General features: G+C 40.8%; 7 protein-coding genes across 7 annotated transcripts; 3 read left to right on the top strand and 4 right to left on the bottom strand.

Annotated features, from left to right (window-relative positions):
* Positions 1 to 378: 378 nt before the first annotated feature.
* VPS1 (dynamin-like GTPase VPS1) lies at positions 379 to 2,481 on the bottom strand (the record flags this gene model as incomplete). The annotated part of the gene is made up of 1 exon (XM_448870.1): positions 379 to 2,481. The coding sequence occupies one exon, from the start codon at positions 2,479 to 2,481 to the stop codon at positions 379 to 381; it is 2,103 nt and encodes a 700-aa protein (XP_448870.1).
* A 976-nt stretch (positions 2,482 to 3,457) lies between these two features.
* On the top strand, positions 3,458 to 5,167 carry PAP1 (polynucleotide adenylyltransferase PAP1; the record flags this gene model as incomplete). Its single annotated transcript, XM_448869.1, has 1 exon — positions 3,458 to 5,167. The coding sequence occupies one exon, from the start codon at positions 3,458 to 3,460 to the stop codon at positions 5,165 to 5,167; it is 1,710 nt and encodes a 569-aa protein (XP_448869.1).
* A 171-nt stretch (positions 5,168 to 5,338) lies between these two features.
* ECM9 (Ecm9p) lies at positions 5,339 to 6,466 on the bottom strand (the record flags this gene model as incomplete). The annotated part of the gene is made up of 2 exons (XM_065626646.1): positions 5,339 to 6,192; positions 6,265 to 6,466. The coding sequence occupies 2 exons, from the start codon at positions 6,464 to 6,466 to the stop codon at positions 5,339 to 5,341; spliced, it is 1,056 nt and encodes a 351-aa protein (XP_065482718.1).
* A 324-nt stretch (positions 6,467 to 6,790) lies between these two features.
* On the bottom strand, positions 6,791 to 7,522 carry MRPL13 (mitochondrial 54S ribosomal protein mL50 MRPL13; the record flags this gene model as incomplete). Its single annotated transcript, XM_448867.1, has 1 exon — positions 6,791 to 7,522. One exon carries the CDS (start codon positions 7,520 to 7,522, stop codon positions 6,791 to 6,793), a length of 732 nt encoding a protein of 243 aa, XP_448867.1.
* A 295-nt stretch (positions 7,523 to 7,817) lies between these two features.
* Positions 7,818 to 8,306, top strand: MEH1 (Meh1p; the record flags this gene model as incomplete). The annotated part of the gene is made up of 1 exon (XM_448866.1): positions 7,818 to 8,306. The coding sequence occupies one exon, from the start codon at positions 7,818 to 7,820 to the stop codon at positions 8,304 to 8,306; it is 489 nt and encodes a 162-aa protein (XP_448866.1).
* Positions 8,307 to 8,772: 466 nt separating this feature from the next.
* RSC4 (Rsc4p) lies at positions 8,773 to 10,443 on the top strand (the record flags this gene model as incomplete). The annotated part of the gene is made up of 1 exon (XM_448865.1): positions 8,773 to 10,443. One exon carries the CDS (start codon positions 8,773 to 8,775, stop codon positions 10,441 to 10,443), a length of 1,671 nt encoding a protein of 556 aa, XP_448865.1.
* A 312-nt stretch (positions 10,444 to 10,755) lies between these two features.
* Positions 10,756 to 13,461, bottom strand: FOX2 (bifunctional hydroxyacyl-CoA dehydrogenase/enoyl-CoA hydratase FOX2; the record flags this gene model as incomplete). Its single annotated transcript, XM_448864.1, has 1 exon — positions 10,756 to 13,461. One exon carries the CDS (start codon positions 13,459 to 13,461, stop codon positions 10,756 to 10,758), a length of 2,706 nt encoding a protein of 901 aa, XP_448864.1.
* Between the last annotated feature and the right edge of the window lie 325 nt (positions 13,462 to 13,786).

Below are 13,786 nucleotides of genomic sequence, written 5' to 3'. Positions count from 1 at the left end.
CCTCCATCCCCATAGGAAGCTGCAATAGCAAATATACACTACGACGCACTTTCGCAAGCCACTCTGGGGCTATGCGCACTATTAGTCTGACTGTGTGATTGAAGACTGTATTAAGCATTAGATGGTAGTAATCACGTGGTGTGTCTTCCTTCGGTTCCAAAAGAAATCGAAAAATCAAAACCACAGTTCTATGTCACGTGGAGATTCCTTGTTCACCTGTGATATAGCCAAATTGCTGTATGTAGGAGACGTTTTAGCATATGTTGCGGAGCAAGGGACAAGTTGCAGTTTATAGTTGTGCTATCTTTTTTACTTCTCTAATAAACTTTTTATATAAAGTACAGGATAGTGCTAATCTGTGTGTGGGGCGGTTGGACATCAGACGGAGGTGACGATTTGGCTTGCGTTTTTCAGGATTTCGATCATTCTCTGGCACTCCTTTCTTCTCTGGATGGTGATGTCGTTCTCCTTTGTCAGCTCGTCGATGTCCTGGTTGCCGTATAGCTTCTGCAGCAGCACCTTCTGCATGTCGTTCTTACTCTTGACGATCAGCTTCAGCATTAGTGCCTTAGGGACCAAGTCCGCGATGGTTCTCTTGACGATGTTGAAGTAACTGTTTATCAGTAGCTTGATCACTTCAGTCTCCATGGTCTCCCTCTCGGTCATTTGGCCAGTGGCTTTCAACACTGGAGGTGGTGACTCCAGCGCAGCAAGCTTCTTCTTGTTCTTGGTGGAGAAGAACCCGCCGAAAAAGCCAGACTTCTCTTCTACAGCAGGCATTGGCTTGGCTGGAGGTTGGTTTGGCAACGGTTTGCCGGTCTTGGGGTCAACGGCAGTTGGGCGTGGGTGCAACTTCTCCTCGACCATCGACATGGCTTGAGAACCCTTTAGCAAGTCTGGGTGGGCAGTGTTGATATACGTTTGCTCAGACTTGATGATGTCTTGCACAAACTCATTGGTTGGCACGATGGCCTCCTTCAAGTAATCGATGAATTGTGTGGAGATGGCCTCTCTTAGGGCTGGGTATCTGGCATATTTAGGTTGAGAGATGATCTGCTTCAACATACGCACCAATTCGTCAAACACCAAAGTCACTAGACGTAGTGATGGCTCTTCGAATCTTCTGATCTGTTGTTTCACTAACACTTCAAAGGCCTCAGTACCAACGAACAGTGATGGGGCAGAACCTGAACTATTGTACATGATGGTTCTGATGTCTGAGTCCTTGATTTGGTCAAATGGGTCCAAAGAGTCCACACCATTCTTGAATATCTCATGGAATACAAATGAGATTCTGGCACCACCAGATAGTTCCTGACTGGTCAACTCCTTGGCTTCACCATCTAGTATACCAGTGTACTCGTTGGAGAAATCAGTGATCATACTCAAAACGATAGAACTTGCAGAGTCCATGGTCTCTGGACCTAGACTCTCTAATTCGTTAACGTATTTCTTCAAAGTGCTCTCAATCTTGTTTTTGATATCAGGCAATGTTTGTCTAATGTGGTGCAAAAGAATAGAGTTTAGCTTCTTGGCCAAGTATGGAGTACCACAGTAATGTGCCTTAGAGCTGTAGGAAGGATGTTCCTCGAAGAATTTCTTCTCGTCCTGTAGTGCTGCTCTGATGGTTTTCTTGTGTTCGATGTCCTTCTGACCTCTGTTAATGACTGGGATGTAACCATATCTCAGTGGGATAACTCTACCGGCCAAAATATCGATCACATCTGTACCTTTATCCATCAGATCAACTTTGGTCAAAACACCAATGGTTCTCGTACCTTCTGGATCAACCTCTCTAGCCAATTTCAAACCGTCACTGTTAGCCAAATCAGTGTTTGCAGCATTGACGGATAAGATGATGGCGTTGGGCTTGGAGATATATTTCAGCAACATATCCTTGATCTGCTTTTCGATGTCAGGAGGCTGGTCACCCACTGGGACCTTGGTCAGACCTGGCAAGTCAACCAACGTCAATGTCAACACATGTGGCGAGTAAATTCTCAGGTTGATTGGGATAGGGGAGATACCCAAGTTGGTACCGGTCAGCTTATCGGTCTCCCTGACGATCTCGTTTCTAATCTCGTCGAAGTTATAGAACTTCTTGTCTGGTAAGTGCAGGAACTCACCCCACTCCTCGGCGTTATCCTCAGACTGGCCTTTCTTACCTGCAGGGTCTTCCTTCTTGCTGTGGTCGTCCATATTCAGATCGAGCAGCTGGTCAGAGGCCTTCTGCACCTCCTTGTCGCTCTTCTTAGACCTCCTGTTGATCAATTGCAGCACCAGCGGCCTTCTGGTCACGATACCAGTACCTCTGGGCAAGAAGTCCCTACCGACAATGTTCTCCAGGACAGAGGACTTACCAGAGGACTGCGACCCAACGACGGTAATCTGCGGCAAGTCAATCGGAGACTGAGAACCACCCCCAAGTGGAGCCAGCGCATCCTGCAGCTTGTTAATAGTAGCAATCAAGTGTTCATCCATTGTTATTATCAAGTATTAAATGAAAATCCTGAATTTTCCAAGGACTGGACTGTTTTTTATTATTATACCCCCTTCTAATGGTATAGCACAGAGAGTAAAAGCTCTTTTTTTGATACCTAGTACCAGCGCTTAAAAAGGAATGCGTTCCTGTCTCAGTGCCTCTAACTTATACTTCAATTACACGCTTGTGAAGGGATCAGGAAACCCAAGGCTTGCAGTGCCTCCCTCCATCCACCCCCAGGGCTTTTGGTGACGTTTCTACCACCAAGCCTAGTAAAAAATGCCTGCGGTGTGAAAATCAGAAAACCTAAAATCGAGAATCGAGAATCGAGAATCGGTTCCACCACGAGCTTCTCTCTCTTTTTGGCGTACAGAACGGGCGCGCGCGCTCTTCTTCTTCTTTATGTCCGGGTAATTATTTTTGTGGTTTCTCTTCTGTTATATTACACGAAATACCTGGTTCTTGGCACATGATTTGTGAGTAAATTACCGTTATACGTGATTACTATATCAATGTATACGTACGTGTATCACATGCATTTCCGTGTATATGTATATATCACATATCACATATAACGTTATATCACGTATACAAGTCTCGTACACTACAACAATTTCTCCTTCCCGACTCTAAAGACGAAAAAGTGATCGCGCGGGTCTCCCGGGGTTCGCCCATTGCGCTCGCATTCGCATTCGTATTCGCATTCGCAATCGCAATCGCAATCGCAATAGCATTAGCATTCAACACTATGTGGAACCAACTGCTCTAAACTAAAGTTTCAAGGCTTATATTGGCAACTGGAGGCCAGATAAGAATTACAAAGGGTGGGGAAGGAAGTCTATCTAGTTGGAAGTTACGCATTTGCCATTACTACTTTTGATTCACTTCCTTAGCATAGCAGAAACAGTTCCCAATTGGAAAAACCCAGTTTTGTGATTCTGGGAAGTTATAGCTATTTTGCCCTAAAAGACATAGATGAATTATCAGAAGGTGTATGGTATTACCGGGCCTGTGTCCATTGCTGGGCCTACTGCCGCAGAGAATAAGCTGAACGATGAGCTGATCCAGGAGTTGAAGAAAGAGAACTCGTTCGAGTCCGAGCAAGAGACCGCCAACAGAGTTAAAGTGCTGAAAACGCTGCAGGAGTTGACAGAGAAGTTCGTGTACGAGGTCTCCAAGAAGAAGAATATGTCCGATGGTATGGCGCGTGACGCCGGTGGGAAGATTTTCACCTACGGTTCCTACAGGCTCGGTGTGCATGGTCCCGGCAGCGATATAGATACATTGGTCGTGGTGCCTAAACATGTCACAAGAGAGGACTTCTTCACAGTGTTCGACGCGCTGCTGCGAGAACGTGAGGAGTTGGACGAGATCGCCCCGGTTCCGGACGCCTTCGTGCCGATCATCAAGCTGAAATTCAGCGGCATATCCATCGATTTAATCTGCGCGAAACTGGATATCGCTCAAGTAAAACCTTCTTTGACCTTGGACGACAAAGCACTGTTGAGAAACTTGGACGAGAAGGATTTGAGAGCACTGAACGGTACTAGAGTTACGGATGAAATATTAGAACTGGTCCCAAAACCAAGTGTTTTCAGAATAGCCCTTAGGGCGATCAAAATATGGGCCCAAAGAAGAGCAATATACGCTAACGTGTTCGGTTTCCCAGGTGGTGTGGCATGGGCTATGCTCGTCGCAAGAATATGTCAACTATATCCAAATGCTTGTAGCGCCGTGATACTGAACAGATTCTTCAAAATTCTTTCAGAATGGAAGTGGCCGCAGCCTGTTATCCTGAAGCCAATAGAAGATGGTCCTTTGCAAGTACGTGTATGGAATCCAAAAATTTATGCGCAGGATAGATCTCATCGTATGCCAGTTATCACACCAGCTTACCCATCAATGTGTGCTACACATAATATAACAGAGTCTACGAAAGCCGTTATCTTGAAAGAACTGAACAGGGGTATCCAGGTTACTAATGATATTTTTGCATATAAAAAGACGTGGGCGGACCTCTTCACGAAACATGATTTCTTCTTTCAGTATAAATATTATTTAACTATAACAGCTGCTACTAGAGGCGATGATGAAGAACATTTGAAGTGGAGCGGTCTTGTGGAAAGTAAGTTGAGATTACTGACTTTAAAATTGGAAACGATTCCGGGCATTAAACTAGCACACCCTTTTTTTAAACCTTTTGAGGCAGCGTATTGTTACACAGATGACCAAGATGCTAAGACAATATTAAACAACCACGGTTCACACATTACAGAAAAGGCACTCGAAAAATTCACAAAAGTTACTGATGAAAATAAGGATGATGAAGATGTTAAGAGTAAGAAAAAGGTACATATAACAACAATGTACGTTGGTTTAGGAGTGTCTGTGGAAAACAAGAAGGAAAAGATCGATATGCACATTCCTTGTGGTGAATTTTTCAATCTTTGTAGAAATTTCCACGAATCATATCAAAACCCGGAAGTCTATTCATTGGTTATCAGATATCTCAAGTCTTATGAACTTCCAGATGATGTCTTTGGTGAAGATGAACAAAGGCCGACAAAAAAATTGAGCAAGAAGAGAAAAGAAGCCAAATATGACGAAGAAGCGGCTAAAAGATCAAAAGCTGAGACAATAAGTAAATCAGCAGTAAGTGAAGCTACTACTGTTTCTTCTGCCTGAGAGCTTACTGAGCTTATATATATTCTGAGAGGCATGGAGTCTCCTTATATCGCAGCATATACACACTAGATATTAAATGCATTACTAATAATAATTATTAAGAAGTTAATAGCTTATTAAAGAATTTAAGTTGGTCACTTGTTGTAGTAGTTTGACCATTGGAAGTTAATATCATATGACCACCTCGTTAAACATAAGGAGTTTATCTAGCAAAGTCTTTTTGTAAGCTATATGCATGAACAATTGTCTACTAAGTATGTTTGTATCATTCTTGTCGAACATGGGTTGCCTATGAAAGAACTTTATTGTATCGTTCTGAGCCTCATACTGATTAATTTCCTGTTTCCATTTCACAAATATGTCATGTAGAGGACAGCCGCGCATATGCTTTGTTGCTGCCAACACTAGTGCAAAGGGGGACCATTCAGGGCATTGCAATATATCTATACGGTTGATGACACTCCTGACCTCCTTCTCCACAAATTCTTGCTCCAGCGGCTGACTCTTATGATCTAGACTATCAGTTAAGCAGTTTTCAGCTAGGAATTTTTCATGTGAATCATCAATTGGTAATAACATAAACATAAACGCAGACCAAGCTGCAGAGTCCTTGAAATGGGTATTACAAAAATACCTTGTCCTGGTTAGTAGGCTTGATCGTTCTTCTATCGTGGTATTAATATAGTACCATCTTGCAAAATTCCATGCGTAATAATTAGAAAAGTGATTCTCTGCAGATTTGATTAGCGTTGTATTCACATTGAAAGTAATGGTTTTATTGAATTGGATGTAGAGCTTCTTATACAGTAACCACAATGATGACGATTTGTTAATACGATTATTTGTACAACTGAGAAGTCTCTGCAAGTACACAACTTCTCGTTGTAGTGCCTTAGTATCATCAGCACAAAGCTCGAGTAAGCATTTATAATGTAGATTAATGATGGTCTTATTCTCGGGAGTGGTTAAAAGCAACCCAACAGTTGCTAAGTAAGTGTCATTGTTAACAATATATTGACTAATAGCTTTTCAATTCTGGTTAGTAAAATAAATTCATTTATAATGAAACTGACCATTGACAAAACTTGACTACATACCACTATCAATTGAGCTGAAGTAATCGTGTGCTTCTTTGAAAATAAGTAGATATGTTTTCTTGAAACAAATAATCTCCTTGTCTGCATCGGTGTAATATCTCGAGTCAATGCCCGGTTGGTTCGGTGTAAAGCTTAGTTTAACATCACTGTTATCTGGGAATTCAGTAACGGTGGCTAATAACTCGTTGCATAGTGGAAGCATTAGCTTATTTTACACATTTGTGCTATCTACTAATATTTATTAGAAAAGTAATAATCCAATTTCAAATGTTTTCTATTATTTATTCTTTCAATATCAATATTTCATTTTCAAGTTGCTGCATCACTGACAAAACATAAAATTCATAAAATTTAAGATAAAGTATTGTAGAATATGTCAAAAGTTAATATTTTAAATTATGATATGTACTTGAGATAAAAATGATTAATATATACATGGCAACAGGACTGGAAAGTCTTATGTTTTGGAGAAATCTCATGACTAAAAGCGGCTAATGCAAACAGTATTTACAAATGTTTTCCATCCTCAACTGTTCCTTGCTTCTTCCAATACTCTTCTTGTTTGTTCTTCTTCGAGATCTCTAACCGTTTTCAACAGCGTCTTTAGCTTCTGTTTACGTTCTCTAACTGGTACAGAATTGTCTACAACTCTCACATTGGGTGCGGAATAAGTATCTTGAGTCAGATGAATGGCATCTGGTTCTGAAGACTTGTATCTTGCCAACTTTCCAGAGAAAATATTATCGATGAAATATCTTTGGATATCTGAAGGCGACTTTAATATCGTCAATTCATAATCAGGTATAATATAACCAGTTTTGATCTGGAGGCTCTTCGCAAAAGCAAACCTTGATTGTATATCAGTGAATGCTCCCTCGGCGGAGTCAATACCAGCGTTCTTGCTCGCCTCGGCTATGATTCGATTCAAAGATTCCAAAGACTTAACTTTATCATCGGAAAGCCATTTATTAATCTCAATAGTTTCGAACAACTCCTTCTCTCTTTGTTTCTTCAGCTCCAGTTTAGTTATACCAATGAAATTGTCAGGTATTAGCTCCAACTTCACTTTCGCACTGGTGGTTTCCTCCAAGGAGTCAACTTTACCTTGCTCCACAGCTTCCATAACCTCTTGAACAGGCTTAGCCTTAACTTTTGTCTCCTGTTTCTTCTTGGCAAACCAGGAAAAGAAATCCTGATTCACCTTGGTGGTATGCAAGAACCGTCTCCCAGCGACAGCAGAGTAACCGCTTCTAATCATCGTTTCTATCAATACACTCTTCCGTAACTCTAACCAACCGTAGAGAATACCTGCAACTTTTTATTAGCTGTTCTAAAGATTGATATTTTCTTTATAGTCTTCCAAGAGCTTTTATTGTTCAACTTCCCTCGACTTTTGCGGTTTTTGACAATTTCAAGGACAGAAAATCCAAAAAATCATAGAAAAGACGTCTAATGGAGGGCAACTATAAGAATTGTTGGTAGGGAAAGCAGATAGTATACAGTGTTGATCGCATACAATCTAAAAACTTTTATTTAAGTGATTTGCTAAGAAGATGGGTATTTTGCTGAGTTGTTGCAAAGAGCGGGAACCGGAGGAAGAGCCCCTTATAGCGTCGAATCAGAGAGGGTATGGTGGTGAAGGAGCTGGCAATTTCGAAGAGTACAGTGATCTACAGAGGCTGAAACGAGAGGAAGAGAACAAACTCATGGCTAGAGAACAGCAACTTCGGGATATAGTAAGTGACACGAACGATAAGCTGATTGACATTTCGATGATCAGCAACAGTGGAATAGTGACTCACGGCAGGGATGTAAGCACTGCAAATAACGATACTTCTGAAGGAAATATAAGCGAGCAAGAAGCACAGCGGTCTAGCCAAATAGATGCCAAATCAACAGCGGCAGTTTACACCCCACTTGACGCTAACTCAGCATCCAGATACACCGTCACACAACTTCGGAGTGCACACAGTGTACTATTTGACCAATTGCAATCTGAACTGGAAGTAAGACCTACAGGAGATCTTGTGGTTAATCTATAGGATTCTAGGGACAATTTCTTCTAATCATGGTAGAAATCTGACATCACTTGACAGGCAGCATGTTCAAAACTAGTTGCAGAATGGCCCACAGTTTTTGCGTCAATCTTTGTCGTCACAAATACCGGAACCTACAGAAAGGATAATATATTAAGCATAATCACAAATGAATCCATGCATTTTGTAACATATCTATATAACTACACAGTGGCCCGTTTATCACATAAAATATAAACTACATACAGCCAATATCCATATATTCATAACATGTGACGATCGGCCTAACACCAGCTAGCGTTGAATACAGGTCGAATTGCATAATAAAAGCACCCCCAATAAGCTTTCTACAAGTCAGCTTCATTAGTCTTCAGTTCAGCTAACATAAAGGCATTGGCATAAAGCAGGTAACTAATTACTTTATTGGGAGTGCTACTACAACCTAGTTAAGGAGAAATTTGTTATTAAAACGATGGTATTTAAGAAAAGAAAGATCGAGGAAGAAGAAGAACACGAAACTGATACCAAATACACACCAGGTAAGCATCCTCGGACTCAAGCATCTTTACCACGGGTTGATTATGAATCTCCTTTAGATCCAGAGAATGAGCTGTTTGTGGAGGAGTGGAATATACCAAAGATTAATAACTACATAAGCTACATGCTTGACACATTGATCGAAACACATAAGAACTTAGTGAAGGACTTCATAAAATTACCCAGCCGGAAGTTTCACCCTCAATATTACTATAAGATAGAGAAACCAATATCAATAAATGAAATCAAATCCAGAGATTACGAAACTAATGATGGAAACTTGGCGTTTTTGCTCGATGTAGAGTTGATCGCTAAGAATTGTGTATCATATAATGAGGAAGATACCCTAATTGTGAAAAACTCTGAGCAGGTTGTTAATCTGATTGAGGCCGAAGTTTTGAAGACCAAGAATATGAATAGAAATTATTTATTAAACGATTCATTGAAAAAGAGAGCAACAAAATACCTTGATCTGTTGCTAGATTGTACTGATAAAGATATAGAAGAAGCATTTAATAGACCTACTAAAGGTGTTGATAGTAAGATGAAGATATGTGGACCTTTCAGAGAAATGGTTAATAAAGATGATTTGCCAGAGTACTATGAAATAATTCAAAATCCTATTTCATTGGATGTTATAGCCACCAACATTACAATCGGAAAATACAAGCAATTGTATGACTTTATAACAGATGTTCAGTTGGTTTTTTTGAATGCTCGGGTTTACAATGATGTGAACACACTGATTTACCAAGATGCAACAAGAATTTTGCATTATTTTAACTACCTCATAAACAATAAACTTTTTGCAGAACTGCAAGATGCTACAGAACGTGGTGAACTTAACTTGGAGCTCGATCCTGTTGGTTATGAACATATGATTAATGAACCTAGTTCGAACACCAACAGTCTCAATTTATTAGATAATGACGATATGGGCGAGACTGACAATTTAGAAGGACTCGGTAATGGCTACAATAGATCAATTATGTCAGAAGACTTTTTATTGGGACCTATGAACGACCGCAATGAGTCCAATAACAATGAAGATGAGGAAGATGACGCTGAAGCCAAAGTTCCTAAATATAATATCATAAAGTCATTGCAAAAAGATGTGATATCAAACCAGTATACAATGGCAAAGAAACCTTTTGAAATCATAAAGCAGATAGAAATATTCTCGACACTCAGGAGCTTCAAACAAGCCGTGGATCCACTACCTGGTTCAAAACCGTCTACAAACCCTGATTGGTTCCAATACATATTTAAAGGCAATCAAATGAGCCAAAATGAAAATATGTACTCGCTGTCTCTTCAACCTATACATACACAAGTTACAATCGCTGCTGATACCACCAAATCAGGAATTAAAATTAGTTTAGTTTTAAACAGAATGCTAGTCAAATCAAGAAAGATGATAATAAATGAGAGAAATTTAATGCATTTACAATCAGAAGTTAAGCCAGATCTTAGCGGACTTGTGGGTGAAAGAGAAGAGTTTGATATTAGACTATCAGAAGGTCTCAACATGTTAGAGTTAAGATGTATCGATACAGCCCAAAGTCAAGAAGAAGTCGTCAAACTTTGGATTAATATTTTTGCTTGAAGTGATACTTACATCATCTGTCAATTTTTATAATCTTAAGTTCCTAAAACCTCTTTGTAATATTAATTAATAAACAAATTTGAATGAATTTAATTTGTATTTTTGATAAAATGACCAAGCAGATCTTCTGACATACTTGTCTTATAAAATTGAGTATGCCAAGGATGTAAAATATAGAGCAATAATGAAGTAAGTACGTAAATGTAATAGAATATTATCATAAAATCATATCAGAATATAAACGAAATGTACATATGTAATAAAAAGCTAGCTGCAACAATATCACTTTCAGTAACAATTGCCAATTAAGTACTAAAGTTTGGCGACGGGTCCCACTAGTTTGACAGCAGCATTATCTAGAACAATCTTTTTAGTGTTCAAATCTACAGTCTGGAAGATAACAACATTGTTGGGTTGCTTCCAAGCTCTAACTTTCAGAGTATCACCTGGGAAAACAGCGTTGGTAAACCTAACTTTTAATTCTTCATATGGACCGAACTTTTCCAAAACAGCCTTTGAAGAAACACCCAATGTACACAAGCCATGGATGATTGGAGATGGGAAACCAACTTGCTTAGCCAGTGCTGGGTCAATATGTAACGGATTGAAATCGCCAGAAAGTCTGTAAATGGCAGCTTGGTCTTTATGAGTTTGGACTTCCACTTCGTAGTCAGGGGCTCTGTCAGTAGGTGCCTGGAAACTTTGGACGGCAAATGGAGCACGAGGTTCATTGTACTTCTTTTTGTTAGGTGGTACATGGGCGCCACGAACAAAGAAAGTACTTTCGTTATATGACACCAACTTATTGGTTTTAGCATCAACACTCTTATAACCGGCCACAATAACAGCAGCCTTCCCACCTTTGTCAATAACTTGAAGTGGTTTGACCTCAGTTTTCAATGCACCTTTCACTGGAATAGGATTTTGGCCGATCTTGAAGTATTGCTCACCGTGCAATAACATAGCGTAGTTAAAGTTGTCAACAAGGGTATCCATAGCCAGAGGAGGAGAATTAAAGACAGGCATAACTGCAAATGTAGGTAGAACTTGGAAATTAGAGTCATTTTCGTAAGTGTACTTCAATTCCTTACTAGTAGCACCAAGACCGATGTTGTAGAGAATAACATCCTTATGGTTGTACTCAAACACATCTTTAGCGGTTGCAGCTGCAGCTTGGGCTTTTTGAACAGCTTGTAAAATACCCATAGAGGACTGTTCAGTAGAAGCTGGGTTAGTTGTGTGACCGGAGAAGTTCACTACTTGTTTCCAGTTCTCCTTGAGAGCTTCAGGAGTGACATTGTCCTCCAGACAGACGTAACCAGCAGCTCTCTGCCATCTAGTCTGGCCGACCCAACCACCACCAACTTCAAACAACTGGCCGTTGACTCCCTTTTTGTTAGTCCTCTGTAATTCATCACTTGCTAGTAAAACAACTAAAGGAGACACTTGTGAAGCATCAAAATGGTTAGCTAGTTCCTTTTCGCTAAAAATTGTCTTAGTCATAGCAGTCTCAGCATGAGGAGCAATTATGTTAACTCTAATACCTCTCTTGGCACCTTCTACAGCAATGGTTCTTGAGAAACCTAGAATTGCCGCCTTGGCGGCAGCATAGTTTGCTTGTCCGAAGTTACCGTAAATACCAGAAGTGGATGTAGTGTTGATGATATGGCCACCTTTTTGCTTCAAGAAGATGGGCCAAACTGCTTTTGAAAGCAGGAATGTTGAGTACAAATGAACTTGCACAACTGCAAACCATTCCTGATCCGTCATTTTCAAGAATGATCTATCACGCAAGATACCAGCGTTATTGACCAAGACATCTACTCTTCCATAAGCCTTCATTGCTGTTTCAATGACCTGATTAGCCTCAGTAACGACATTATGAGTATCTGGGATGGCTCTTCCTTCGCCATATTTAGAGTTTATCTCATTGACGACTGTATTTGGATCCTTGATATCATTCACAACAACTCTAGCACCATATTTAGCAAACCATAACGCGTGTGATTTACCCAAACCTCCACCAGCACCAGTGATTATGACAACTTTATCCTTCAATGAAGTTATCTTGATGCTTCCTTGGTCGTTATTTTCTGGTAATTTCTTGGCCTTGGTAATCAGATCATTGTAATCAGAAAGCATGATTGGGTGTTGTACTTTGTTGAAGGGCTTGTCCTTGAAATCTGTTATGTCGGTCCATTTGTTCAGGATAGCCTCTGGAGTGTAAGTCTCAGGATTTGGATTAAAGATCTGACCAGCGGATCTTTCCCACCTGATCTGACCGTAGAAACCAGCTGCTAGTTCAAAGATAGAGTTGGTAACTTTCGTAGACTCGTGAGTTAAGAACAACACCAATGGAGCAATCTTCTCAGGTCCCAATTGTTTTAGGATATGTGGTGGAAGCACATTTTCAGTCATTCTCGATCTTGCCAAAGGTGCAATAGAGTTGACGTTAATATTGTACTTGTAACCTTCCTTGGCCAAGGTCTCAGCGAAACCGACCAGACCCAATTTTGCAGCTGAGTAATTGGCTTGCCCGAAATTACCGAACAAGCCTGCAGGAGATGCAGTGTTAATGATTCTACCGAACTTCTGTTGACGCATGTATGGCCAAGCCGCCTTGGTCAGCCTGTAAGCACCAGTCAAGTGAACGTCTAGCACAGCTGAGAACTCCTTCTCCGTCATTTTGGCAAATGACACATCTCTAAGGATACCAGCATTGTTGATCAAGATGTCAATTCTACCAAACGCCTTGATAGCGGTCTCCACAATCTGCTCGCCATTGTCATTCACAGAATCGTAGTTGGCCACTGCGGTACCACCACTCTTCACAATCTCATCCACAACAACATCAGCGGCCTTGCTATCATGGCCACTGCCACCCAGCGTACCTCCCAGGTCATTGACAACCACTTTAGCACCGCGCTTCGCATACTCGAGCGCGTATACTTTACCTAGCCCACCACCGGCACCAGTAATGACCACTACACGGCCATTAAAACTCAAATCTTTCCCCATTTTCCTTTCCTTTTTTTCCCTCTTTGTATAATAGAAAATTTCCGCTACTTACTTTGTATTTCCAACCTGAAGTGTAAGAGAAATGCATTTAGAGTTGTCCAGGTGGAAGGAAATTAAGAAAGCTCCAGGTTTATATACTTTTTCCCTCCCCCAGACCCCTGCGCCAGCTCTTCCCCTCGCTCTCGTCCCCTTCCCCACCGACCCCGCCAACGATTCCCCTTAGAAAAAGGCAGAGAGAAATACCCCAAGGGCGGTTAAAAAAGAAGGTCCGGACTAGACAGCCTCGGCTCCCGAGATTAACTCCACCTTCCAGTCGAAGCACACG

This window comes from Nakaseomyces glabratus, chromosome L, assembly GCF_010111755.1.
Source record: "Nakaseomyces glabratus chromosome L, complete sequence".
Taxonomy (NCBI): Eukaryota; Fungi; Ascomycota; class Saccharomycetes; order Saccharomycetales; family Saccharomycetaceae; genus Nakaseomyces; species Nakaseomyces glabratus.
Note: the sequence above shows the minus strand (reverse complement) of the source record. Positions and strands in the feature narration are given on the sequence as shown.